The sequence below is a fragment of the Bos mutus genome, chromosome 19, assembly GCF_027580195.1.
Source record: "Bos mutus isolate GX-2022 chromosome 19, NWIPB_WYAK_1.1, whole genome shotgun sequence".
Lineage (NCBI taxonomy): Eukaryota > Metazoa > Chordata > Mammalia > Artiodactyla > Bovidae > Bos > Bos mutus.
In genome coordinates, this window is record NC_091635.1 from 1,520,370 (window position 1) to 1,544,766 (window position 24,397).

Genomic DNA, 24,397 nt, shown 5'->3' on the forward strand with positions numbered 1-24,397 from the left:
TAAACTTTCTTTCAACCTCTTTTCAAGTGGGACCATCTGGGGCTGCTCAAAGTCAGAGAAATCCCAGTGCTTTGCTTTAACACCAAAATGAGAGAGACTCAATACATAGAAAATTACTTGCTCCCAGTTGAACCACACGGGAAAGGAAGCATCCTTGAGGGAATTCCCTGGCTGTCCAGTGGTTAGGACTCCAGCCTTTCACTGTGGAGGGCCCGGGTTCAGTCCCTGGTCTAGAAACTAGGATCCTGCCTGGTGTGGCAAAAAAAAAAAAAAGCGATAGAGAGACGTCATGAAAGAAAAGGCCTCCTGGAAAATAGCTTGCGCCGTGTTACGTCATTTCAGCTGTGTCTGATGCTTTGTGAGTCCCTGGACTGTCGCCCACCAGGCTCCATTGTCCACGGGATTGATTCTCCAGGCGAGAATACTGGAGTGGGTTGCCATGCCCTCCTCTAGGGGATCTTCTTGACCCAGGGATGGAACCCATGTCTCTTAATGTCTCCTGCATTGGCAGGCGGGTTCTTTACCACTAGCGCCACCTGGGAAGCCCCAGGAGAATGGCTTAAGTCCAGCAGGCTACAGTCCATGGGAGTGCAGAGTCAGACACAGCTGCGGTGACTTGGCAAATGCGTGTGCCTGGAGGATCCCAGGGCCAGGGGGCCGGGTGGGCTGCCGTCTATGGGGTCGCACAGAGTCGGACACGACTGAAGCGACTTAGCAGCAGTAGCAGCAGCATGCATGCACAGAGTAAACTCCGCACCAACGTATGTTCACATTCACAGCCCTCCAAGCATCCGTCTCTCTGCAGGATGACTGGTTCCAGAACCAACCCCCTGCCCCGCCCCACAATACCAAAGTCCATGGATGCTCACATCCCTTGTGTAAAATGGTGTAGTATTTGTGTATTTCCTATGCGCACGCTCCCGTATACCTTAGTCATCCTTAGATTACGTATAATACCTAATACAATATAAATAGTTGTAAATACAGCGTAAATGCTATGTAAGTAGTTGCCAGGTGTGCGGGAAATTCAAGTTTTGCTTTTTGGAACTTTCTGGAGTGTTTTTTCTTTCTTTCCCCAAATATTTTTGCCGTTTGGTTGGTTAGTTGGCTCCTCAGCTTGGAACCAGCATATACAGAAGACTGATGCTGCCCTCGTGGTGCTTTCTTTCACTGTTTAGTCTCCAGTGGACTTATATTTTCTTCCTCGGAGTGGACCTGCCCATAGTAGGGCCTTACCGGGAGCCCTTTGAGGCTCATCTTTGAAAAAGTCAATGAAAACCGAGAAACTCACTAATTCATCCATTCAGCTGTATGTTTTGAGCATCACCTACTATGTGCCAGACCCTACTCAAAGCCTTGGGAATATATCAGTGAATAAAAAGTGCTACCTTGATTGGGCTTCCTGATAGCTCAGTTGGTAAAGAATCCACCTGCAATGCAGGAGACCTCAGTTCGATTTCTGGGTCGGGAAGATCCCCTGGAGAACGGAGAGGCTACCTACTCCAGTATTCTGGCCTGCAGAATTCCATGGACTGTATAGTCCATGGGGTTGCAAAGAGTTGGCCACGACTGAGTGACTTTCACTTTCACCTTGATTGGGGGTGGGGTGGGAGAGGCTCGGGAGGGAGCGGGTGTATGTGTAGCTGTCCTCCAGTTTAAAAGATCACACCTCCCTTAACGATAAAGAACGAGTAGACGAGTCCTGATGTGGATCCGAGGGGTAGAAACAAGCGCTGTGTCTTTAGTGCTCAGGTGTGCCTCCCGGGGGCTGACATCTGGGCAGGGGCGGGGGGACAGATGGAAGGGTCGGGTCGTGCGCACATGTAAGGGACGAGTGGACCAGGCAAAGGGAGCCACACTCACTGAGGCCTGAGATTTCAAGGAGCAAGAACAAAGCCAGTGCAGCCAGCGTGGCAGAACCCAGGCAGAAAATTGTAGCCCCAGGCAGGGCATGGGGAGCCCACATTAAGGATTTGTGGGTTGTGAATGGGATCAGGTATGCCTTGTGCTTTCAAAGGATTGTTGCAAGGCCTCTCTATGGAAAAGGGAGGCCAGGGCGGTCAGGGGTGGAGGTGGGCACACCAGCTAGGAGGTGACCAGTCCTTCAGCTCGGATCACACTGACTGTGGGCTGCTGGCGGACGTGGCAGAGACGGTCTGGCTATGGATATAGTTAGAAAGCGGAGTCAATAGGATCTGTGAAGGAAGGAGCAGGTCTGGGGAGGAGGACCAGGGGCTTTGCTGAGGGCAGGTTAAGCTGGCTGCGGCACGGTCTGGAGGTCAACGCTGGAGAGGGCGTCCCGGACTTCCCTGGCAGTCCAGGGGTTAAGACTCCATGCTTCCAGGGCAGGGGCCAGGGTTCCATCCTGGGTCAGGGAACTAAGATCCCACGTGGCTGCACCATGGTCAAGAAATAAAAATAAACGATTATTATTATTTTTTTAAAAAAGGGAGTCCCCACATAGAGAGTAACATCTGGGTCAGATTCTAGTGGGTAAGTTGCTAGTCTCGTTCGTGTGTCTGTCGTCGTCTTGAGTTGCTGCAAAGGTAGATAAATATTAATAATATAAATTCATGGCCACAATTTGTATTTTTCCCAGTAATCTCAGGTGAGCTGTATTTTATTTCAAGCTTTTTATTTTATACTGGAGCAGCCAATGAACAATGCTGTGATGGTTTCAGGTGGACAGAGAAGGGACTCAGCCATGCATGCCTGTGTACCTCTTAAAAGCCTTTATAGATAGTGTTCTGGAGTATCGGTTTTCCTATTCCGTTTCCCCTATAGGAGATCCGCAGTCACTGTGGTCACTGTGATTTGGCTGTGAGACTTTTTCTTACATGAAAACTGAAATTTTTTAAGTTCCTGACCTTGACACTTCTTGTTTTGCACCATCAGGCAGTCATGACAGGCGCTGAACACCAGAGGGCGCTAGTTTCCTTATTTATGCAGCAGTCTGCCGTCCACCTGTTGGACTGGACTCGTATTAAAGATAAATCTGGAAACCGGGACAGGTTCTTTTTTCCCAACGGATGTATACTCATGGGAGAGACCTTATCGCATGTTTGGTCTGTAGGTCGGGAAGATCCCCTGGAGAAGGAAGTGCAACCCACCCCAGTATTTTTGCCTGGAGAATCCCATGGACAGAGGAGCCTGGTGGGCTACAATCCATGGGGTCGCAAAGAGTCGGACACGACTGAGCATTAGCATGTACCATGTTGGAATTGTCTTTATATGGTGGTTTTAATTAATGCTCGTAACCATTTAGAATTTTAAGGGCAACGACTTCTAAACTAGGTATGCTCATGAGCCCCGTATCTGACACGACTTCTGACATGACTTAGAGCCTGAACTGAACATATCTGGGAGCTTTTAAAAATAAGGATTTATGATCATTTCTGATTTAGAATATTTGAGGAGTACAGAAGTCTAGGTGTAATAAATATCTCTATGTGGCCTGAATGGATGGCTGGACCATGAGAACTTTGAGTTAGAATCCATTTTCTGTTTTATCAACAGGTATTAAGCTAAAGGAAGGGGAGATAAATGCACAAAGCTGGGAATTCCCTGGTGGTTTTTTAAAAAGCATAAATGCTACATTTACATAATTGATAACCTTGTTTAAAAGCCTGGAAACACTGATTCAGAGATGCATTTGTCTTAAAAGAGCACATGATCTTAACTCATTTTTACAACTGGATTAATTTTATTTGGGGGAAGGAAATACTCTATATTTGTAGTGAAATTATCTAGTCAGCAAGGTGGAAGCCAGACCGCCCTAATCACAGGAAATGAAGCTTGATGGCGGGCTGGCGGCTGTTTGGTCTCTCCTGTCTCTGGCGCCTGTGGCCTGAGGGTCACTTTGGCCACGAGGACCTTTCCCCATTGGTCAGGACTGTTGTTGTTCGGTCACTGTGTCATGTCCGACTCTGCGACCCCAGGGACTGCAGTGCACCAGGCCTTCCTGTCCTTCACCGTCTCCTGGAGTTTGCTCAAACTCATGTCCATGCCATCCAACCACCTCATCCTCTGTCGTCCCCTTCTCCTCCGGCCTTCAGTCTTTCCCACATCAGGGTCTTTTCGAATGAGTCATCTTTTCACATCAGGTGGCCAAAGTATTGGAGCTTTAGCTTCAGCATCAGTCCTTCCAATGAATATTCAAGGTTGATTTCCTTTAGGATGGACTGGTTGGATCTCCTTGCAGTCCAAGGGACTCTCAAGAGTCTTCGCCAACACAATTCAAAAGCATCAATTCTTTGGTGCTCAGCCCTTTTTATGGTCCAACTCTCACATCCATATATTGACTGCTGGAAAAATCAGAGCATGACTATACAGACCTTTGCTGGCAAAGTGATGTTTCTACTATTTAATATGCTGTCTAGGTTCGTCACAGCTTTTCTTCCAGGGAGCAAGCATCTTTTAACTTCCTGGCTGCAGTCACAAAATGCAGTGATTTTTGGTGTCCAATAAGGTAAAATCTGTCACTGTTTCCGCATTTCCCCATCAGGACTGTCGGTATACAGCCTGCCGCTGGTGGTACCTCCGTGATAGTGTCACAGATGCTGTGGAGCGCCCACAGGCCACATACAACCCACTGCCGATTTTTCTTGACAGCCTTCGAACTAAGCATGGTTTTTGTATTTTTATGCCATCAAAAAAAAAAAAAAAACAACCAAAACAGTATTTCATAGTGTGTGGAAAGTTTATGGAATTCAAATTTCAGTATCCATGAATTTAAACGTCTTTAAGAATTTGTTTAATTGGAGGATGATTACTTACTAATATCGTGGTGTTTCGCCACACATGGACACGGACCTGCCATGGTTGCGCATGTCCCCGCCTCCCGACCCCTCCCACCTCCGTCCCCACCCTTCCCTTTGGGTTGTCCCAGAGCACGGGCTTTGAGCACCCTGCTTCATGCGTCGAACTTGCACTGGTATCTGTTTTACATATGGTAATAAACATGTTTCAGTTGCCATTCTCTCACATCGTCCCACTCTCGCCTTCTCCCCCCGAGTCCAAAAGTCTGTTCCTTACATCTATGTCTATTTTGCTGCTTTGCATATAGGATCGTTGTTACTGATTTTCTAAATTCCATGTATTTGCGTTAATATACTGTATTGGCGTTTCTCTGACTTCACTGTGTAACAGGCTCCAGATTCATCTACCTCATTAGAACTGACTCAGATACGTTCCTTTTTTATAGCCGAGTAATATTCCACTGTGTACATGTACCACGACTTCCTTATCGTGTGCCCATCTGGGTTGCTTCCACGTCCTAGTTATTGTAAACAGTGCTGTGATGAACACTGGGGTCCACGTGAGGCGGCCGTGCTCATTCATTCACATTGTGTCTGTTGCTCCTCTTGCCCTGCAGAGGCAGAGCTGAACAGCTGTGACTGAGCCTGTGGGGCCCGCAAAGCCTTCAGTAGTTCCTGCCTGGTATTTAACAGAAACGGTTTCCATGGACCGCTACGTGCAGAGGTCATGCTGTTTCCTGACAGACTAGGCTGGTTCTTAGGCCTGTGCTGTCACTATATATGGTTAGTCTAATCTATTTACAGTTACTACTTCTTTTAAAACATATTTATCTGGTTGCACTGGTTCTTAGTTGGGGCATGCGGAATCTTTAGTTCCAACATTCCAATTCTCCGTTGCAGCCTGTGGGATCGAGTTCCCTGACCAGGGATCCAGCCTGGGCCCCTGCACTGGGAGCTCGGAGTCGTAGCCACTGGACCCCCAGGGAAGTCCTGTTTTCACCTGTTGCTTTCGATGGGCTTAGCTCTTGTTATGTGGTCACTGGATCACTTCATTCATTCGTCGTTCGTTTACAAAATAATCCCATTCAACAAATACATCTTAGAACCGTTAACGTGTCTCTAGTACAGTTAAAAGATTTTGTAGAAAAGCTTCGGAAAATGTTATTTTAAACGGATCCTCCCTGAGCTTTTAAAACCTTTGCTGGACCCAGCGATGCGTGCTGAGACGTCAGTGAAAAACAAACCACTCCCTCCAAATAAAAAAGCCATACATTTATTGCAAATCTAGAAGTACCAGAATGTCACAGAATACAGAACAAATCAGCAATCCTGTTCTCATTTTCTTCCAAACATTTAAAAACCTCGATTACTGACATACTGAAATTGGCATACATTTTTTTTTCCCATGCATTTAACAGAATGGACGTCTTGAGCAGATCGCTCTGAAACCAGTTATAAATATTAAATTGTATCGAACATTCATAGTAAAAACGTAGTAAAGTGCTGAAGTCATGGAGCCTGCAAACGTGCCACAAGCTGCGAGTCCCTCTGGGCAGTGACATGCGCCCCGCCTGCCCCGTCCCAGCTGTGCCTGCCTCTGACGGACACTCGGTGGTTGCCCCTCCCCGCCCTCCGCAGCGTCTGCAGACTGCCCTGTTTCTCTGGCTGACCCAGCACTGCACAAAATGCAGCAGGCGCTCAGCTATGCCACTGTCGTGTCAGTGCAGAGAAACGCTCGAGCTTGTGTGTACCTGGAACCAAACTAGGCTTGTTGTATTTTTTCCCCCTGAGTTGTCAAAAATTAACAGTAAAATGAGTAGAGATGGAGCAGCGGCTCTGACCGTCACCTGCAGATGAGATCCGGACACGTGAGTCCGTAGCCCACCTGTTCCCCTCATAACCTGCCCTTTACAGAAAAAAAAATACTATCCGTGTCGTGTGATGCCAAAAGGAACAGTGACCGGCTTGCCCGGTGACCCTGCGACGCAGGGCGATCAAGGTTCCTAGGACGCAACTCATGACGGCGAATTGAATGTCTGCTGCCCCTTGTGAAATACAGAAACGCTTCAACAGTGAGATGGTAAAAAAAAATCAAATGCTTCAACAATTCAATGAGATATAATTCTGATCAAAGAAGATCCTCAAGTATTCTTAGGCGATAAATCATTTAAAAAAGCTAAGGCGATTTGCTGTTCATCCCCCTGCCCCCTTTCAATCACACACATTGCCATTAAACTGAAGAATCCTTACAACTTGGCCTTTTAGAGAGTAACTTTACAAGTTAAGAGGCATGTCAAGGATTGCAGAAGGGAGGTAAAAATTCTGCTTATGTCTCAGACTTTCTTTTGATTACTTTATTCATTCTAGAATAACTTAATAATAAATAGTGGTTTAAATTAAAGACACTACAATCACATATTTCTGAATAATTAAAAAGCAATAGGAAATTCATTTCTGAATGCCATGCTGTGTGGTCTGTATTGAAATACTGGTAAATGACTGGCCGCACAAAGAAGTGGTCATCTTCACATTTCTGAAGTTCAAGTTAACGTATATTTTAAAAAATCTCCATTTACTGGCCAAAGGTTTGGTCTTAAATTGTACTTTGTTTCCATGGAATATCTGGAAAATTCATAGGCCCTAATGTGTTAATGGAAACCTCAGAATTTTTCAAAGGTTTTTAAACAATTTGTTCATAGTTCTGAAAATGAGGAATTTTTTAAATGATGTAAGTTGTGTTTTTTTTGAGTGGCTGATTTAATTTCAGTGGCCTGGGCCAGATGTCATTTTTTACGATAGCGGCTTATCAAACGTGAGAGCTCTTCAAACCACTTTGCCGATTCATGTCCCTATTTTAAAACCGGAATGTGGCCCAGAGTCCTCCTGCGCGTCTTTGTGTTGCTGCTGAACCCAGCCAGGCTGATGCACAGAAAGGCGCTCCACTGCTTTTGTTTTGGCATAAAAAACAAGCAAAAAAGAAAACTTATAAGAAGAAAACAAGACGGATGTTGGTAGTGGTTCTCACATACATTCCCTTTGAAGTGCAGTCGGAAGGCGGGCGGGTGGTCCGCTGCTCTGCCGCCCGGGCCCCCCGCCCCACGCCCTCCCCGGCCCCGGGGCGCCGCAGTGACGGACGCGGGTGTCAGACGGGCTCCGTTCTTGCAGGAGCACAGGTCTTCCCCAGGTCCATCTCCAGAAAGTCTTCGGGGATGTCCTGCAACACTTTTTTCCCTCGGGGACCCCCGGCCTTGCCCTCCCGGGCTCGGGGCCGGCAGCACAGTCCCTGCTTGCAGGGTCTCACAAGGGCGAGGCACACGGCGGCCACCAGCATCCCGGCCGCACAGGAGTAGAAGGCTCTGCTGTAGATCCTGCTCTGGTCCACCAGCAGACCTGCGGGGGCAGCAGATGTTAGCCACGCAGACCCCCGCCCCGCCCCAGGCTCCCCCAAACTCGGCCACCTCGCGGGCTCTCTGCCTTCCTGGTTCTGTCTGACTGTTTTAAGGGAAAAAGAGCTTGGAAGGTAGGAGTGTTTTCTAGACGGGAGAGGAGACAGACACCCCCATCCAGCACCTGAGAGACTTCTGTCACTTGCTATGTTCTCTGTGGGCAGGTCTGTCCTGGTCAAGAATGTAAAACATGGGGTCAGGGAGATGCTCATCTCCTTGGAAAGAAAGCTGACATCCTCTCCTGAGAGGAAGGAGCTCTGTGAACTTCACCCTGGTCCACCTCAGGTCACTGGGTAAGATGTGTAATCACGGTAACCCCAAGGACTTATTTCCGGTCCAAGGTATAAAACGGGGCTTCCCACGTGGCGCTAGTGGTAAAGAACCCGCCTGCCAATGCAGGAGACGTCAGAGACCTGGGGTTCGATCCCTGGGTGGGGAAGATCCCCTGGAGGAGGAAATGACAACCCACTCCAGTATTCTTGCCTGGAGAATCCCATGGACAAAGAGGAGCCTGGCGGGCTACAGTCCATGGGGTTGCAAAGAGTCAGACACGACTGAGAGACTTAGCACACAAGAAATGAAACATACACATCCTTCCTGAAGGAAATGTTCCCAAGTGACCAGCGGGGTCTCCGCAGAGTGCTGCCTGGGGTTCAGTTCCCTAAAAGCCATCCCCCGAAGGGACGCTGGCTTACAGAAGCCCCTCAGTCCTGTCTTCCAAAAAGTCAGAGTGTGATGAGGTCAAAAATCCCTGTGTCCCCCGCCAAGCATCTCACAAGGCAACCCGGTAGCAAACGCCCAGGCGGCTCGGGCTGCAGACCCCAGTCCCTCCTGACCCGGGCGCCGATCCCGCCTCGGGCTGGGGGCTGACACACCCCGGGGTTCACGTCCTCACAGGAAGTCAAGAGCAGTGGCTCAGATACTGATCATCCTGACACCTCTAAAATGCTCTGCAAGTATCAATAGATGCTGCTTTTCATTCTACTTGAGTAGGAAGCTGGCATGATTCGTAACAGGACGGTACCCTTGAATGTGGACTCTCAGCCGTGACACAGGGGCAAGCACCTGTGAAACAGGAGCAGACTCAGACGGACCCATGGTAGGGAGGAGGAGGGGCTGGGGGCGGGGCAGCCCGGGAGTCAGCAGGTGCAGACGCGCACTGACACGAGGTCCTGCTGCAGGGTACGGGGGCTGCAGTCAGAGCCCCGGGGTTAAACCACCATGGAAAAGAAAGGGGAAGCTTAGCCCACAAGGGTACTCCTTTCTGTAGCAGCTTACCTGCAAGGGGGGGTCCGGCCAGCCCCGAGATGCTCTGGAAGAAGACATAGACTCCGGCCGCCGACGACATCTTCTGGATGCCCACGACGTCGTCCTCGGCGAGCAGCGGGATGTGGGTGCCCGCCACGGTCCCGATCATGGCCCCCGAGAAGACGCTGCAGGCCATGAGGCCCCAGAAGCCCGCAGCGAAGGTGAAGGTGAACAGGGACAGAGTCAGCAGGATGACACAGATGAGCTCGATGTAGACCTTGCGGATGGGCTCCCGGTTGAGGACCAGCCCTGCCCCGATGCGGCCGAACACCTCGGCCACGGCCATGGCGCACAGCAGCAGGGCCGCGCGGTCGCGGTCCAAGCCAAGGCTGAGCCCCAGCGGGATGATGTACAGGGACGGGGCGAAGAAGCCCAGCGTCACGAAGAGCCCAAAGAGCGTGTAGCAGATGAAGCTCCTCTCTGTCAGCACAGAGAAGTCCAGCAGCGGGGCGCCGGGCTGGCCCCGGGCCTGCAGCTCGGCCTCGGGCTCCACCACGGCCGGGTGGCCAGGCACGTTCTTCGGTGAGGTAGTTAGCTCTACTCCTGAGTCGATGGAGTCGATGGAGGTGCGGGTTTTCTCGTTCTCCAGCATGTACTGCGCTTCCTTCCGGTGCTCGGGGGCGGGGGTCTTGGGGGTCCCTGGCGCGCCGACGATGACGATGGGTCTGAGCAGTGCGCCACAGACCACGAGGTTGAGTTGCAGGAGCCCCACGAACAGCATGCTGTACCTCCAGCCCACTGTCTCCTTCAGGGCTGTGATGGCTGCGGAGGGCAGGGGCGAAACAGAAAGAAAACCCAGGGTCAGAGGGACGCGGCCGGGGGAGAGCAGAGCAAAGACAGCCGTGCTGGGGGCCCGACGGAACAGTGGTGCCTCAGCTGGGACTCCTGCGGTGGCTCGGGGCAAAGATTCCGCCTGCCAGTGCAGGGGGCCCGGGCTAGAGCCCTGCTCCAGGACGATCCCACACACCCAGGAATGACCGAAGGCCGTGCAACACGACTGCTGAGCCCACGAGCTGCAACTCATTGAGGCTGAGCGCCTCGGGGCCCGCGCTCGGCAACCAGAAGCCACTGCAGGGAGCAGCCCTCACTCGACACAACTGGAGAAAAGCCAGTGGGGCCGTGAAGACCCAGCACAGCAAAAAAGAAAGCTGACCTGACATGCATTATCCCTGGGGGCCTTTAGGACTTGAGGAGGAGAAAGATGTATCAGGACAAGATGGAACAAACACTTTCAGCCCAGGCTTGCAGGGAGCTTCGGGGGTGCCTTCCTCTAAGCAGAGGCACAAGAAGTGAACGAAGCTTGTGACCCGCATCAGGGTGCACGGACAGCGACCTGCCGGCCAGCCCCAGCCCCAGCCCAGCGTGGGTCATTGACCTCAACTGGAACACAGCTGGGAGCATTCTTCAGCGGCGTCTGAGCTGCTCCTGTGCCGTCACTGCAGAGGTGAGCGGATCTGACAAGGACTTGTGTCCGGGAAGCCTGAAATACTGACTCTCTGGCCTTTTCCAAACTGAACTTCTACCCTTTGAGCTGGATCCTTCTCCAGCCACTCCTCTGGCTCTCAACAGTAGCAGACGAGGGAGAGGACCAACTAAGAATCCGAAAGCTCACAGGATTATCCTGGAATTAACACAGTTACTGCGTGACCGCGGTATAGGCTTGTCAGTAGCTGTGTTGATGCTGTCCTCCGCTTTCTAGCCTGTGGGATGCCCTAACTACCTTCCTGCCAGCCTAGAGGCGTCCTGGAGGCCAGGGCGGGACCCTGGCATGGGGAGGCGGGGTCGGGCCGAAGGAGGCTTCAAGCTCCCCAGTGACGCGAGAATAAACAGGCCCGACAAGATTCCAAGTATCTTTGTCATCATCCCAGGAAGGTGAAATGACGTTCCTGAGAACTACGTTTGAGTCTCACTCCGTGAGAGCTGACAGTCAGGTTTAAGAGATGCGGTAACCTGGTTAGTAAAAGATGGGCCTGGTGAGACAGCCCCGTCTTCTGGGCCCGGGGCTCCGTTTACTTCTTCAGCACTTCTTTGCTCCCGCCGCTATTTCCCCCGTTAAAATGGAAAACTCAGAATTGTGAACTCTTTCGGGCTTGGGTATTTCCAAGTGCGTTTGACCCTCTTCTGGCAACAACTGGTCTCCTTTTCTCCCTCTCACCTTCCTTGGTGCCTACCGGCCAGGTGCCAGGGATGAGCTAGGGAGTAAAGCCGGACCCAGATGAAGTTTCCACCTTCAGGGGGTTCGCAGGCCACTGACTGTCCTTCATGAAACATTTCAAACCAACAGAAAAGTGCAAAGACTGACACCCATATGCCTGCCATCACCGAAATTCAACAGTGAACAGTTTTCTGTCTGCATATTTATAGCCACGCATACATTGATTCTTCTGAACTATTTGGGAAGCTTCAGACATGACGCGTCACCCTGAAACGCCGCATCTCCTTTCAACTCCACTGCCGTTCACTGACACACTCACTGAAGAAGGCAGGTTCCTTTGAACTCCACTGCCGCTCACTGACACACTCACTGAAGAAGGCAGGTTCCTTTGAACTCCACTGCCGTTCACTGACACACTCACTGAGGAAGGCAGGTGAGAGCTGAGTCCAGCTCTCCAAGGTGACTTCTCTCCATTGGTTAGTGAGAGTCACGAGTGCACAGTCTAGACAGGGAAATACGCCAGGGATGAAAGTCTCCCCGTGAGATCATCCACATAGCTCATGAGCCTGACTTTACCAGCACAATTTAAATCTGCACAGAATATGGCTCTTTTGACCAATGAGAGAGATAGAATAGTACAAGCAGTGCCCGGATCTATTTAGGAATGGGTGGTTCAAGCTTCCTCGCTGAATATATGCTGCGTACCTTTCTACGGGGTTGCAAGGAGTTGGACACAACAGGGCGACCGAGCACACACACGCGTGCACACACACACCCCACTTCCTACTTATGTGAACTTGGATGAGTATTAAAATGTTTGAACTCCTACAACGGGGGTAAAGGAGGATAGATCCTGAAAAGCTGCCGGACTGGAGAAGACACTTAGCCTGTCCTTCTGAGAGAAGACACTTAGCCTGTCCTTCTGCACCATCTAGAGCACCATAAAGGGCCAGCTCACACGAACACGCACGCTCTGGTCGTCCGCTTACCTGGTGCAAAAGCAAACATGGCGAAGCATTCTCCCGTAGAAGCAACCGCCGTGACCACGGAGCGTCTCCTGTCGAAGTACTGTGACAGGATGGTGACCGTCGGCAGAAAGCTGAAGCAGAACCCCAGGCCTGTGACGGACACCAGCGAGACAGTGAGAACCACGCGCCGGCTGACGCCCGAAGGGTGCGTTCAGAGAGCTGGGGTTTGGGCGCTTATTTTAGAAACAATTACATTCAGGGAGCCCAGAAATTCATTCTGGAGCAAAGCAGGTTTCATCAGAGGTCTGGAAAAACTGTAAGAGCTGTTTTGGGAAGCTTGTTGTAGGGGAAAAAAAAAAAGGGAACATAAAAATCTGTTTCGTGGAATTTTTTTTTCCTACTTTTCTGCAGTTTTTTCCCCAGATTTATATAATTCACAGTGCACAGAACCCTTATCAAATATAGTTTTTACATAAGACTTCTATTTGGAAATAAATGAGTTTTTGTATGTGCAGAAATATATGGGAAAAAGTCTGCAAATCTTCACTATGTACACACATATATAGTATAGTTATATATAATCTGAGTAATGTACGGACTCCATTGAAAGGGAAAAAATTTCTGCGTATACATGCATGTATTTAGTTATATAGAGAGAATTATGTGTGTGTGTGTGTTCAGTCACTCAGTCCAACTCTTTTTGACCCCTTGAACTGTAGCCTGCCAGGCGCCTCTGTCCGTGGGATTTCCCAGGCAAGAATACTGGAGCAGGTTGCCATTTCCTTCTCCAGGGGATCTTCCGGACCCAGGGATCAAACCTGTGTGTCCGGCGTCTCCTGCACTGCAGGCAGATTGTTTACCACTGAGCCACTGGGGAAGCCCGTGTGTGTGTGTGTGTGTGTGTGTGTGTGTGTATAGGGATAATTATATATAATCTGTGAGTAATGTGTGGACTCCTCTGAAAGGGAAAAAGTTTTCCAAATATATATACACATGTATGTGTGTATTTAGTCATGTATATAGTTATATACAGAATTACACATATACAGAGTTTTATATATACATAGTTATAGAGAGTTATATAGAGAACGTTATATATAGAGTTTTATACATATAGTTATGATATATATACAGTTATATATATATATATATATAAAATCTGTGACTTATGTACAGACTCCTTTGAAAGGAGAAAAGTTTCCTCAGACCCCTCGGTCCAGCGCCGGCCCCTCCCCTACAGCTCAGACTTCTCACAACCAGACTTGGGAAGCGCTGGTTAAAGACATTCAAACCTTATTTTGTGAAAAGGACGTCTTGTGCCTGCAAACTCTTGTGAAAGAGAAGTTCTCTTTCTCATCGGTAAATATTAAAACATCAGACACAAAGTCCTGGGTGTTGAGAAGAGGAGGCATCCGGCCCAGTTCAGAGGCACAGATGTGGGCCAGCCCTCATTTTAAAGAGAAAAGTGAACGGGAGGGAGAGACGCGCGATGGGTCCGGATCCCTCCTTCCCCACGGCTCATTCTCGACACCGAGTCTCCGGAGAACGTACGAGCCCGGGAGAGACGCTCACCAGAGACGATGCCGATGGCGATGTACATGTGGTAGACCTTCTGCGAGAAGGCAGCCGTCACCATGCCCGCGCTGACCAGCAGGCCGCCCAGCATCACCACCAGGCGGTGTCCGAACCGGCTGCTCAGGACCGTGGAGAGCGGGGCTGCAGAGGAGAGCGGGCGGGTCTCAGCCCCCAGGGCGTCAGCCTCAGCCTCAGCCTCCCTGGGAGTCTGTCTTTTTACCTTGTTACCGAAGTGTAGTTGACTTGCAACAAAGTGATTCAGTTACATAAATGCTTTAAAATTTTCTCTCCACTGTTGTTTTTGGCTGCACTACAGCTGGTGGGATCTTAGTTCCCTGATCAGGGATTGAACCCGGGCCCTCGGCAGGGAAGACGGAGTCCTAACACTGGACCACAGGGAGTTCACCCCACTAAGGTTTATCACGAGCCCCTGAATACAGGTCTCTGTGCTGTACAGGAGGCCCTGGGTCTTCATCGGTCCCGCACACGCTGGTTTGCACCAGCTGACCCCACACGGCCTCCTTCCCGCCTTGGCAACCGCAAGTCTGTTCTCGTGCCTTAAGTCTGTCTTAAGATCCCATCCTCTAAAATCTCTTTTGGGGGCTCCTCCAAGAGAAAGCCAGAGTCACAGTCTAAAACTTACATCCGTCTTCTTAGATGACAGCCTCTGGCCCACCAGGAGCCCCTGTGAAACTGGAGATGCATTACATTCATGTTCTTCTGTAATAAACACGGGATTTCCAATGACTCTGTGTTACTTTTTCTGTTTCTATGCTCATTGCTTTGGATTCTTTTGAACAAGACTCCATTTAGGGTCAAATTCCACTTGACTTTTTTGCAAATGGTATGAAAGTATGGTGGGTTGTGTTATGCAAAGCAGAAGCAGGCGAGCCATGGGACAGATGATTCAAAGTGGCTGATGCATTACGGTCGGCATAGCTTCTATGCTCTCTGTGCCCCAGGACATTAAAGTCTGGCAAGTAAGTTTCCTAGTTATATGTTACTTAGGCTACCACTGCTACCCCACCCCCCCGGAGTACGAGGAGATAAGGGGACCCTCCAGACTTGGAGGGGGAAGAACGATGTGGCACGTGCTGGACAGAAAGAGCAAAACCACCAAAAAAGGACTCGATGGTGTTGAGGTTGGGCCGTACATCTCTCTCAATGCTGGTAGAGCATCAGCTCATACGTTAATACAGTGAAGAATGAAATCACCAGGGCCATTTTTAGGCAGTGTGCAGACTCAGGCATTAGTGACCAGGATGAAAGCATTCTGTGTAAGTCCATCTGCTCAAAGCTCTGGTTTTTCCAGGAGTCATGTACAAATGTGAGAGCTGGACCATAAAGAAGGCTGAGCGCTAAGGAACTCATGCTTTCAGCTTTCCAATTACGGTTCTGGAGAAGACTTTTGAAGAGTCCCTTGGACAATGAGAAGATCAAAGCAGTCAATCCTAAAGGAAATCAACCCTGAATATTCATTGGAAGGACTGAAACTGAAGCTTCAATATTTTGGCCACCTGAAGAGCCGACTCATCGGAAAAGACCCCGATGCTGGGAAAGATTGAAGGCAGGAGGAGAAGGGGGCGACAAAGGATGAGATGGTTGGATGGAATCATCAACTCAATGGATATGAGTTTGAGCAAGCTCCGGGAGATGGTGAAGGACAGAGGAGCCCAGCATGCTGCAGTCCATGGGGTTGCAAAGAGTTGGATATGACTTAGTGACTGAACAATAGCAACAACATAACAGCATTTAGAACAATTATCTTCTGGGACTTCCCCGGCAGTTCAGAGGCTAAGAAACTGCACTCCCAACTTGGGGGGCCCAGGTTCGATCCCTGGTCAGGGAACTGGAACCCACATGCTGCAACTAAGACCCAGCACAGCCGAGCAAATAAGTTAGTGAATTAATTAAAGTTAAAGAAAGAACAGTTGTCTGTGTTACAATAGTATTAGCTGGGTATTTCTGTTGACTATATTATCTTTGGTTAGAAAAGGACTGAAAGTTCAACTCTGCAATTTTCTTACTTCGGTTACCAAATGTAAAATTTTGGTTCTAGTTCATGTAAGTTATCTTTCCAAGAAAGTAAACAGGCCGCCAACTAAGAAAGTATCTTAATCTTCACACCGGAACTAGGAGTGCGTCCATGAAACATGTAGGAGACAGAATCAGGACCAAGGGGATAAAGTCTGACTTCAGCAGAGAACAGTGGAGCTGCCTCTTTCAGGCACTGCAGGGCAGAAACCTGAGTACACTCAGGCAAGCCTGGGCTTCCCCGGGGCTCAGATGGCAGAGAGTCCGCCTGCAGTGCAGGGGACCTGGGTTGGATCCCTGGGTTGGGAAGATCCCCTGGAGAAGGGAATGGCAACCTGCTCCAGTATTCTTGCCTGGAGAATCCCATGGACAGAGGAGCCTGGCGGGTTGTCCATGGGGTCACAGAGAGTCAGATAGAGTGAATGACAGTTCAGAAAACTTTAGAGGTAACGGCTCCACGGCAGGATGCGAACCTAAAGTTAGGGAAGCTGAATGCAGCTCCGTTAACTGTCGGGGGTAAGTTCAACGGCCCTGCTTGCTCAGGAAAGCCTGCTGTAGCCCCGACAGATGGATGAAGCATCATGAGACCTCACCGCTGTGTCGTGTTGCTAGTGAAAGTGAGTGTGGTAAGAATTACACTACAGTGTATTGTAACTGATGCTGCTGGATTTGGGAGTCCAGACGGGAACTCCTTTAGGGAAGGAGGTGTTTGGAATTCACAACGTCCCCTCTGGACAACATGTATACTTTTTCATGCTCTCCTTTCATGCATTCCATCTCTCTTCTGCCTGTAGCCACACCTGCCGTTTCCACCTGTTTCCTAAGCACGTTTTTACGAGACCAGGGCCCGGGATGCCGAAGACTTTGTGACATTTCTTCTCTAGGAAATGACTAGCTTCCCCGTGAGCCGGAGTTTACCGCTGTCCTCAGGGTACTCTGCGGGATCCTAAGAGCATGCACGGGAAGCCTTTAACACGTGTGCTCTGAACTGACGGCAGTCAGGTCTGGCAAACAGACGATCTTCCTCAGCCTCTCTTACCTCATTAGGCAAACTGCCAAGACACACATGCTTATCTGGCGTTGAAGCTGAAAGATGTACTAACCTGTGAATGTTAAGACGAACACACAAATGGAGATGATCCACGAGATCCTGCTGTTGGACTCATTGAAACTGTCCATTAAGTCATTGAAGAAGACGCCGAACGACTTGATGATGCCGTAGGTGAAGACTTCAACGAAGAAAAAAGAAACCGCGACCACCCAGCCCCACCCACCGTCAGGCACTTGAGTGTAAACATTGGCTCTGCAACAAAGCTGTGATTTCTTATGGGACATTCTTAATCTGAAAGAAAAAATTAAAACAAAATTAGACCAGCAGTGGCCTGAGGGTAGATGATTCTAATACTGGACATCACGGATAAGAGCTACTTACTACAGTTCTTAGGTCAATGAACATTTAAATCATGTGCAGTTAGGATAACGTCTTTGAATAGTAATAGTATCTACCCATCTATTTATATCTGTCCATTTATCTACATATCTGTCATCTGTTATCTATCATCATGGGTCTCTCTCATCTACCTATCCATCCATCCTTCTATCTAGCTAGCTATCACCTAACGAACTATCGTTGTGTTGTATATGGAGCGCTTGGGGAAGTCAGGTTTCCAAGCTATGGCAGTTAATGGCAAAACCTAACCAAACAAACATAAAGAACGCAGGCAGGATATTTAGAGGCACTTTGGAGGATGAAGAAAGGCATCCATGCTGACCGTGAACCTGAAGACAAGTTAGGTGACCATAACTGGTCACTGAACTGACCAGAAGACACGTGGATCAGAAAGGAAGCCCAGGAAGAGGCACACAGGCCACCCTCCAGGGCCAAGTGCGGGAGACACCTTGCGTCTGCCTGGGGCAGCGGGTCCTTCAGAGCCGCCTGCTTCCCACCCGATCCGGGTCTGGGGTCACGTGCGGACGCACCTGCAGGACCGGAATGGGGCAGATGAAAACGTGGGCACTTGTCTGCTGGGAGCCGGCTCAGCACGACTGAGCCCCTCACAGCGCGTCACCCCGTGGTGTCTGAGGGCTGCACTTCCTCCACGCAGGACCAGCACTCTGGGATATAAGGTCCAAGTCAGGGGCCACCAAGTCAGGGGTCTGGGCAGCTCGGGCACGTAAGCCAGCTACCCCCGGCTTCACTGTGCTTTTCCATTCAACTCGCAACAAACATCAGGACAGACAGTACCACCACTAAGGGGACACAGTCCAGTCAATCCTGGAGGCAGGGACGCTTAAGTCCCTGCAGTTCTGCAGCGGACCGATGCCCATAAACGTGGGCTTTTTCAAACCTCTGCAGTTGCACACACTTTCCAAGTCATGTGTGTTTTTAGCCCAACTAAACTCGTTGACAAGAGTCAATGAGTCTGTGGTCTCTGAGCTCTTAATGGCAACCCACCAGTCAATTCGAAAGGAAATCAACCCTGAATATTCACCGCAAGGACTGATGCTGAAGCTCAGATACTTTGACCACCTGATACGAAGATCTGACTCACTGGAAAAGACCCTGATGCTGGGAAAGACTGAGGGCAGGAGGAGAGGGGGATGACAGAGGATGAGATGCTTGGATGGCATCACTGATGCAATTGATGTGAATTTCCGCAAACTCCAGGAGACAGTGAAGGACAGGGAAGCCTGGTGTGCTGCAGTCCATGGGACTGCAGAGATTCTGACACGACTTAAGGGGCTGAATGACGACACCTTGAGTTTAAGGATCCTCTGCAACTATGCGGCTGTATCCCAGTGGACGTTCAGAGCGTACGGGTAACCTAGCCCTGAGCTGCAGTGCGCATGTGCTAAGGCAGGTTTTACTGCTAACGGAGGGCGAAGGACAAGTAACAGGACAAACTTCCACCGGCTAGTAACTTGTCAGTTTCTGATACAGGGTCCAGTATTCAGAATTTGCTCTAAGAATCTTACAAAGCAACAAATCTGACCTCATTTCATCTTGTTCAGCCTACTGATAGCACGTCAAACCCTACTTTGAAAGGACTATATACGCGTTTTTACCCTCTTACTGTTAGCTATTTGGTTGCATAAAATAGGGCACACGACGCTTTAAGAAGCTTATGCTCCCTGCAGCAAAGGCCTCTGTTCTGATGAGTCCGCGTGTCATGCCTGAGAGTGGAGGGGGAAGATGGGACGCAGAGAACTCAGCGGCTCGGGGTGGAGGCCGACGGTCACAGACCAGCTGGCCTGTCACGTTCCCAGCGTGGAAGGCAGCCGCTATCACAGGCAACCCGGAGCCCTCCAGCAGCGGAGGCGTTCCAGGCCTCCTCCTTCCTTAGACTTTCTGAGGCCACCCCCAGGATGAGGCGGCTGGGGCAGAGGCGCGCCAAGAGTAGTGGGCTTACGACTGAGAAGGAAAAAGAAACTGTATTGGGCTGACCAGAAAGTTCGTTCGGGTCTCTCTGTAGGCTGGTAAGGGAAACGTGACCAAGTTTCTTGGCCAACCCGACCCGCGCCAGTGTTGGCTTTGGCACCGTGGTCACCCCTGGGAGGGAAGAAGGGAGTGTCGGGGGCCCACAGCCCAGGTCACCCTCCCTTCTTGCTCCCCGACTCGGCCGTTCCTTTGAGCTCCACCTCGGAAGCCCAAGACTCCTTCACCGGTGTCTTAACTGGCTCCACGTGTCTGGTCTGATTAATCTTGCTGAAATGCTGCACCGTCATGACATTTTTCTGCTCGGACTTTTTCAGCGCTTTCCTCTTTCTGAAGGACAGAGTCCACGGGACCAGCTTGACGTTCCCTGTCCTTCCTAGCTGGACACCCAGGCTGACCTGCTGTCCGCGGACCTCTGCAGCCTTACCCGCCTGTTCTAGGACTCCACTAGCCAGGCCACCCTGGACCCCTCCAGGCCTCAGTGCCTCCAGCCCCCTTGCCTGTGGCCGTGCCCCCTCCCCAGGCTGGAGGCCCCCTCCGTATGGCTGGCGCCCACAGGTGTGGCTCCATTGCGTCCTCCTCCTCCATGAGGCTTCCTCTGATCCGCTCAACCTCAGGGGTCTCTTCCTGGGACAAGCATCCTTGAAAAACAGGGGGCTGTCTACTTGTATGCACTTGTCTTATTTGCTCAGTTAAGTTATAAGCTCATGGAAAACAAGCTGGGGCCTGGGTCCCTACAGACCCCTCGGGTACCTCGCACACAGGACGTACCTGCCAGGCGCCTGGGCCTACAGCCGGGGGCGCGGGGCGGCGACAGCACAGAGGTGGCCTCCACCTCCACGGCGTCAGCGTGTGTTGATGATAATGATAAAAACCCTTAAGGCTGAAATCCCATCACATCTTAAAACCATTCAGCCGTGTCCTTCCGGAACTCAGCACATTTCCGGCCAGCAGCGGCGGCTAAGTCCAAGGCCACATGGGCACGATCTGACCCAGAAGGGGGCCCTGGAAATCCGAGCATTTTAATAGCGGGCTCAGGCCAACCTGAACAAAAACACATTGGGCTGACATTGATAAAGGCCCCAGGGGGACAAAAGGAATCTCTAGCCTGCTGCAGGACGGAGGCATGATCTTTGGCTGGGTGGTACTTAGCAGAGCACGGCTTCCCTGGAGGCTCAGCTGGTAGAGAAACCGCCTGCAGTGAGGGAAACCTGGGTTCAAACCCTGGGTGGAGAGCATGGCAACCACTCCAGTATTCTCGCCTGGAGAATCCGATGCACAGAGGGGCCTGGCAGGCTGCAGTCCAGGGGGTAGCAAAGAGCCGGACATGACTGAGCGGCTACTGCATTCACTAGAGGAGCAGGAGCGGCCTGCAGTCTCTGCACAAAGCTGAGGCCGCCTCCTCTCAGCAGGCCCTGGGTGAGGCCGGAGCTCAGTCCTGCTCACTGGCCTGTCTCTCTCTCTCACCCCCTTGCTGTGTGGCCTGGAGAAAGCTGCTGCGCCTCTGTGGGCCTGACCACCTCACTAGTCAAATGAGGAGGTTGGCCCTGGGACCCCTTAGAGCTCCACCCAGCTCTGGCAGCTGATCTTTAGTGCCCAATCACCTGAGTCATCGGGTTGAACCTGGTGGCCCAGGGTGCCCGGGGAGCTGGGAGGGAGGCATGAGCGCCAGGTGATGCCCGCGGGCGCGGGTGGACAGGCGGCGATGCCGGCGAGGTCTGCACCGGGCCGGCAGGCTACAGGATGGTGGCCACTACTTCCCTCCTGTTTCCTCTCTGAGCCCTCCTGGGTGTTCGATGCCTCTGTGTTTTTTCTTCCCAAACTTTGCTTTATATCCAGGCTCCTCCCCTGAAGCCAGATGCAACTGTAACTGTCACCTGCATTCTTAGGGTTGGGGAGGTCATTATTACTGGATCACCCTAAAGGGAAGATGACCCTCCAGGACCCAGAGCCCCCAGTGTTACTCCTGTATCGCGCTAGCGCACCCTGTGCTCTGGTGTAGCGAGCGCTGGAGAGCGTGACACAGAATGGTAACAGAGCAGCCCGGACGCTGTAACACACAGTGGGGCCGCCCTGCACACAGTGGCTGCTGTCCCCAGCCCCAGCCCTGGGCAGTGTGCTCGGCACATAGCATGTGCTGGATAGAAGTTCACTGAACGCGGTATGTGTCCTGGGGTGCTCCTGAAGCAGCGCATGGCTCTAGCCCCCCAAAGCCCTGCTGGCAGAATAAACCTTCCCTGGACTCTGCTGCTATGCACTCAGCAGGCCGGCCGGCTTAACGAACGGGTCAGCCTCTACAAACAAAGCCAGAAACCAAGGCCTGCGGCTTAAAAGGCTCTAAGAATTCCAGAACATGGAGATATCTGTTTGCTTTTACGGGTACATGCATTTCTCTGATGGGAAGGGATACTCTTTGACTGTGTGGGGATACAGTCATGCGACTCCGTGGCCTGGGGAGAATCACTCTGCTCCTTGATCTGCAGTCTCAAGAGGTGAACAGGGTCCTTAAACTAGACGGGGATGATCTTCGCTCTCGTCCTGCCCTAGAACCTCCACTCTTGATGGCCTCTGACCCCGACTGACCCTACGTGACCCTTTCATCTTTCTCAATTCGCTTCTAAGCCCTTTGACCCAAGGCCCACAGGTCTGCCTTTGTGAGGCTCGTGTGCATTTGTTGACTTTCTATTTACCATTAACTGGGGAAATGACTTCATCTCTTAAGTTTCACCCTCTAAAAGCAGGGGTGAGGCGCGGCTACTCTGGAGGGTAAGATGCTCAGACTCCAAACTGGGGTTCCTGGCAGCCATCCCACCCTCACCCTAACGTTCGTCCAAAGGAAAAGGATGAACAAAACGCGCTGGGCCGTTTGGAGTGATTTCCTATGAGTATTTGGTCATCTAATCTTAAATAAATGACTGTTCTGCCAAGGCTTGGAAAGCTGCTAGAGCTGGGAATCTCTCTGAGATTTGATTTCCTGAGAAAAGCTTTGCCCTGGAGGCATAAAGAATGCAAAATATTGGACTGGGATGGACCATCAGGGTGCTCGTCCAGGGTCAGAGCAGAGCGAAGTCCAAAACGAAGGCTCTGGCGGGCAGAGGTGCTGCTGGTGTGAGCGCAGCCTCCCGCCTCCCTGGCCACTGCCTCCCTCCAACCTTCTTAAAGGCGTAGCCTGGAGAGCAGTTTTCGACAAGTTGTTTCCGGCCCTAGCAGTCAGAACTCGTCTGTCTTAAGGTGAAGTTCACCTCCATAATCTATTAAAAAAAAAAAAAATCCCAAGCCTAACCTGGACAGCCACCCCGACCGCTCTGAATCATTGGCTAAACTGGTTCACCCCTTTTATAAGACAGTGACGCGGACACCGAGCCCCTAATTTAAATGTCCTCCTCAGGAGTTCCAGCAAGGAAAGTCCTTTTTGGGAAACCACAGAAGGAAAACTCAGGGTTAGCGGTTCTCATGAAGAGAGAAGAGCTTTTCCACTTGGCTGCATTGTTTATTTACATACTGGAACTCTCTATCTTGGACAGGCTTCCCTTAATTATGAGAAGAAATATTTCTATATCCACCAGGCAGGGTAACTGTTCCCCTCCCCACCACCAGATGCTGAGACTGGAGCTTGGACCCGGGAAGAACCCTCCCTTACAGATCTCTGCACAGCACTTGGGACTATTTTTTGCCAACAAGACCCTGCACCTAATCCACTTACTATGATTTGCAAAATGATGAGATTACAGAGAAATCCCATTCCCAGGGCAGAAACCGTCTCCGTGCAGAAAGAGCTGCCCAGGGGTGTCTAAACTGTGCATACAAACCCAGCTCCCAGGTGGACCCGTCGTCACCGCTCGTTCTGCCCCATTTGGCTCCGGGGAAGTCTTTTTCTGAGACTGACGCACTCCCCCCGCCCTTGCGTTTGCTGACAAGTTACCGTGCCACCTAACACGCTTCTATCACCTGTCTGCTAGGGGAGCGTGGGGCTCTAGTTTAAAAAAGAAGGCAGCAAAGAAAACCAGAAGGAAGTAACCCATTTCCTCCGCTAGACCATCCTCCCTGGCCACGGCTCCGCTCCGCTCCGCTCCGCTCCCCGGGCGCTTCCCCGTGGTGGGCAGCCCCGGGGACCTTGGAAGTTGAGCGCGACCAGCCGTCCGCAGACAGCCCTGCCGGTCAGGGCAGGCGAGCGGCTGTCGGGGCCCAAGCCTGCCTCCCGGTTGGCCGCCCCGGCGCGTGCGGCGGGTGGGGGAGGCCGGGACCCCGTCTTTCCCCGGAGCTGCCTCCGGGGCCGCCCTGCGCGCGCGCCAGCCTGGGGACAGTACCTCTGACATTTCGCTCCCATGACGCGCGGACAACTTCATGCGGAAAATGCGTGCGGCGGGCTCAGCGCGGCGCCCCCCGCTGCCGACAGCCCGGAGACCCTCGCCGGAACCGGGGAGGGGGCACCCAAAGGCCAGACCTGCCTTTAGGTGTCTTCCGGACCCCCTGTTCCGGGGCCGCCGACAGGCAACTCTCGGCTGCCTACACCGGCGACAGCGCGCCATCCCGGGGCCCCCAGCGTTACCAACTGTCAGAGAGGATCCCGGGAGCACGGTCTCCAAAACGCTCGGCTTCTCAGTGGTTTCCTCCCCCTCCTTCCAACGCCCCCCACACTAGCCCCCCGAAAGCTCCGAACACAGGTTTTCACAAAACCACCCACAGCCCACCATCAAACTTTTAAACACGTAAAATGA

The 24,397-nt window shown here is 51.3% G+C and overlaps 2 protein-coding genes across 11 annotated transcripts in view; one reads left to right on the forward strand and one right to left on the reverse strand.

The window, feature by feature from the left end:
- ARSG (arylsulfatase G) overlaps positions 1–24,397 on the forward strand; it is a 103,277-nt gene that overhangs the window by 1,302 nt on the left and 77,578 nt on the right. The gene's annotated exons all lie outside the window — the stretch shown is intronic.
- SLC16A6 (solute carrier family 16 member 6) overlaps positions 6,009–24,397 on the reverse strand; it is a 31,514-nt gene continuing 13,125 nt past the window's right edge. For 2 of the 5 annotated variants that reach the window (XM_070388969.1, XM_070388966.1), the window contains exons 2-6: positions 17,347–17,585; positions 14,207–14,350; positions 12,656–12,784; positions 9,482–10,273; positions 6,009–8,147 (exon numbers count right to left, since the gene is read on the reverse strand). In XM_070388969.1, coding sequence (XP_070245070.1) covers positions 7,900–8,147; positions 9,482–10,273; positions 12,656–12,784; positions 14,207–14,350; positions 17,347–17,578 — 1,545 coding nt within the window. In that variant the 5' untranslated portion in view covers positions 17,579–17,585 and the 3' untranslated portion in view covers positions 6,009–7,899. Of the gene's footprint in view, positions 8,148–9,481; positions 10,274–12,655; positions 12,785–14,206; positions 14,351–17,346; positions 24,285–24,397 lie in introns of those variants that run through there. The other 3 variants (XM_070388968.1, XM_070388965.1, XM_070388970.1) reach the window with 3 other exon arrangements.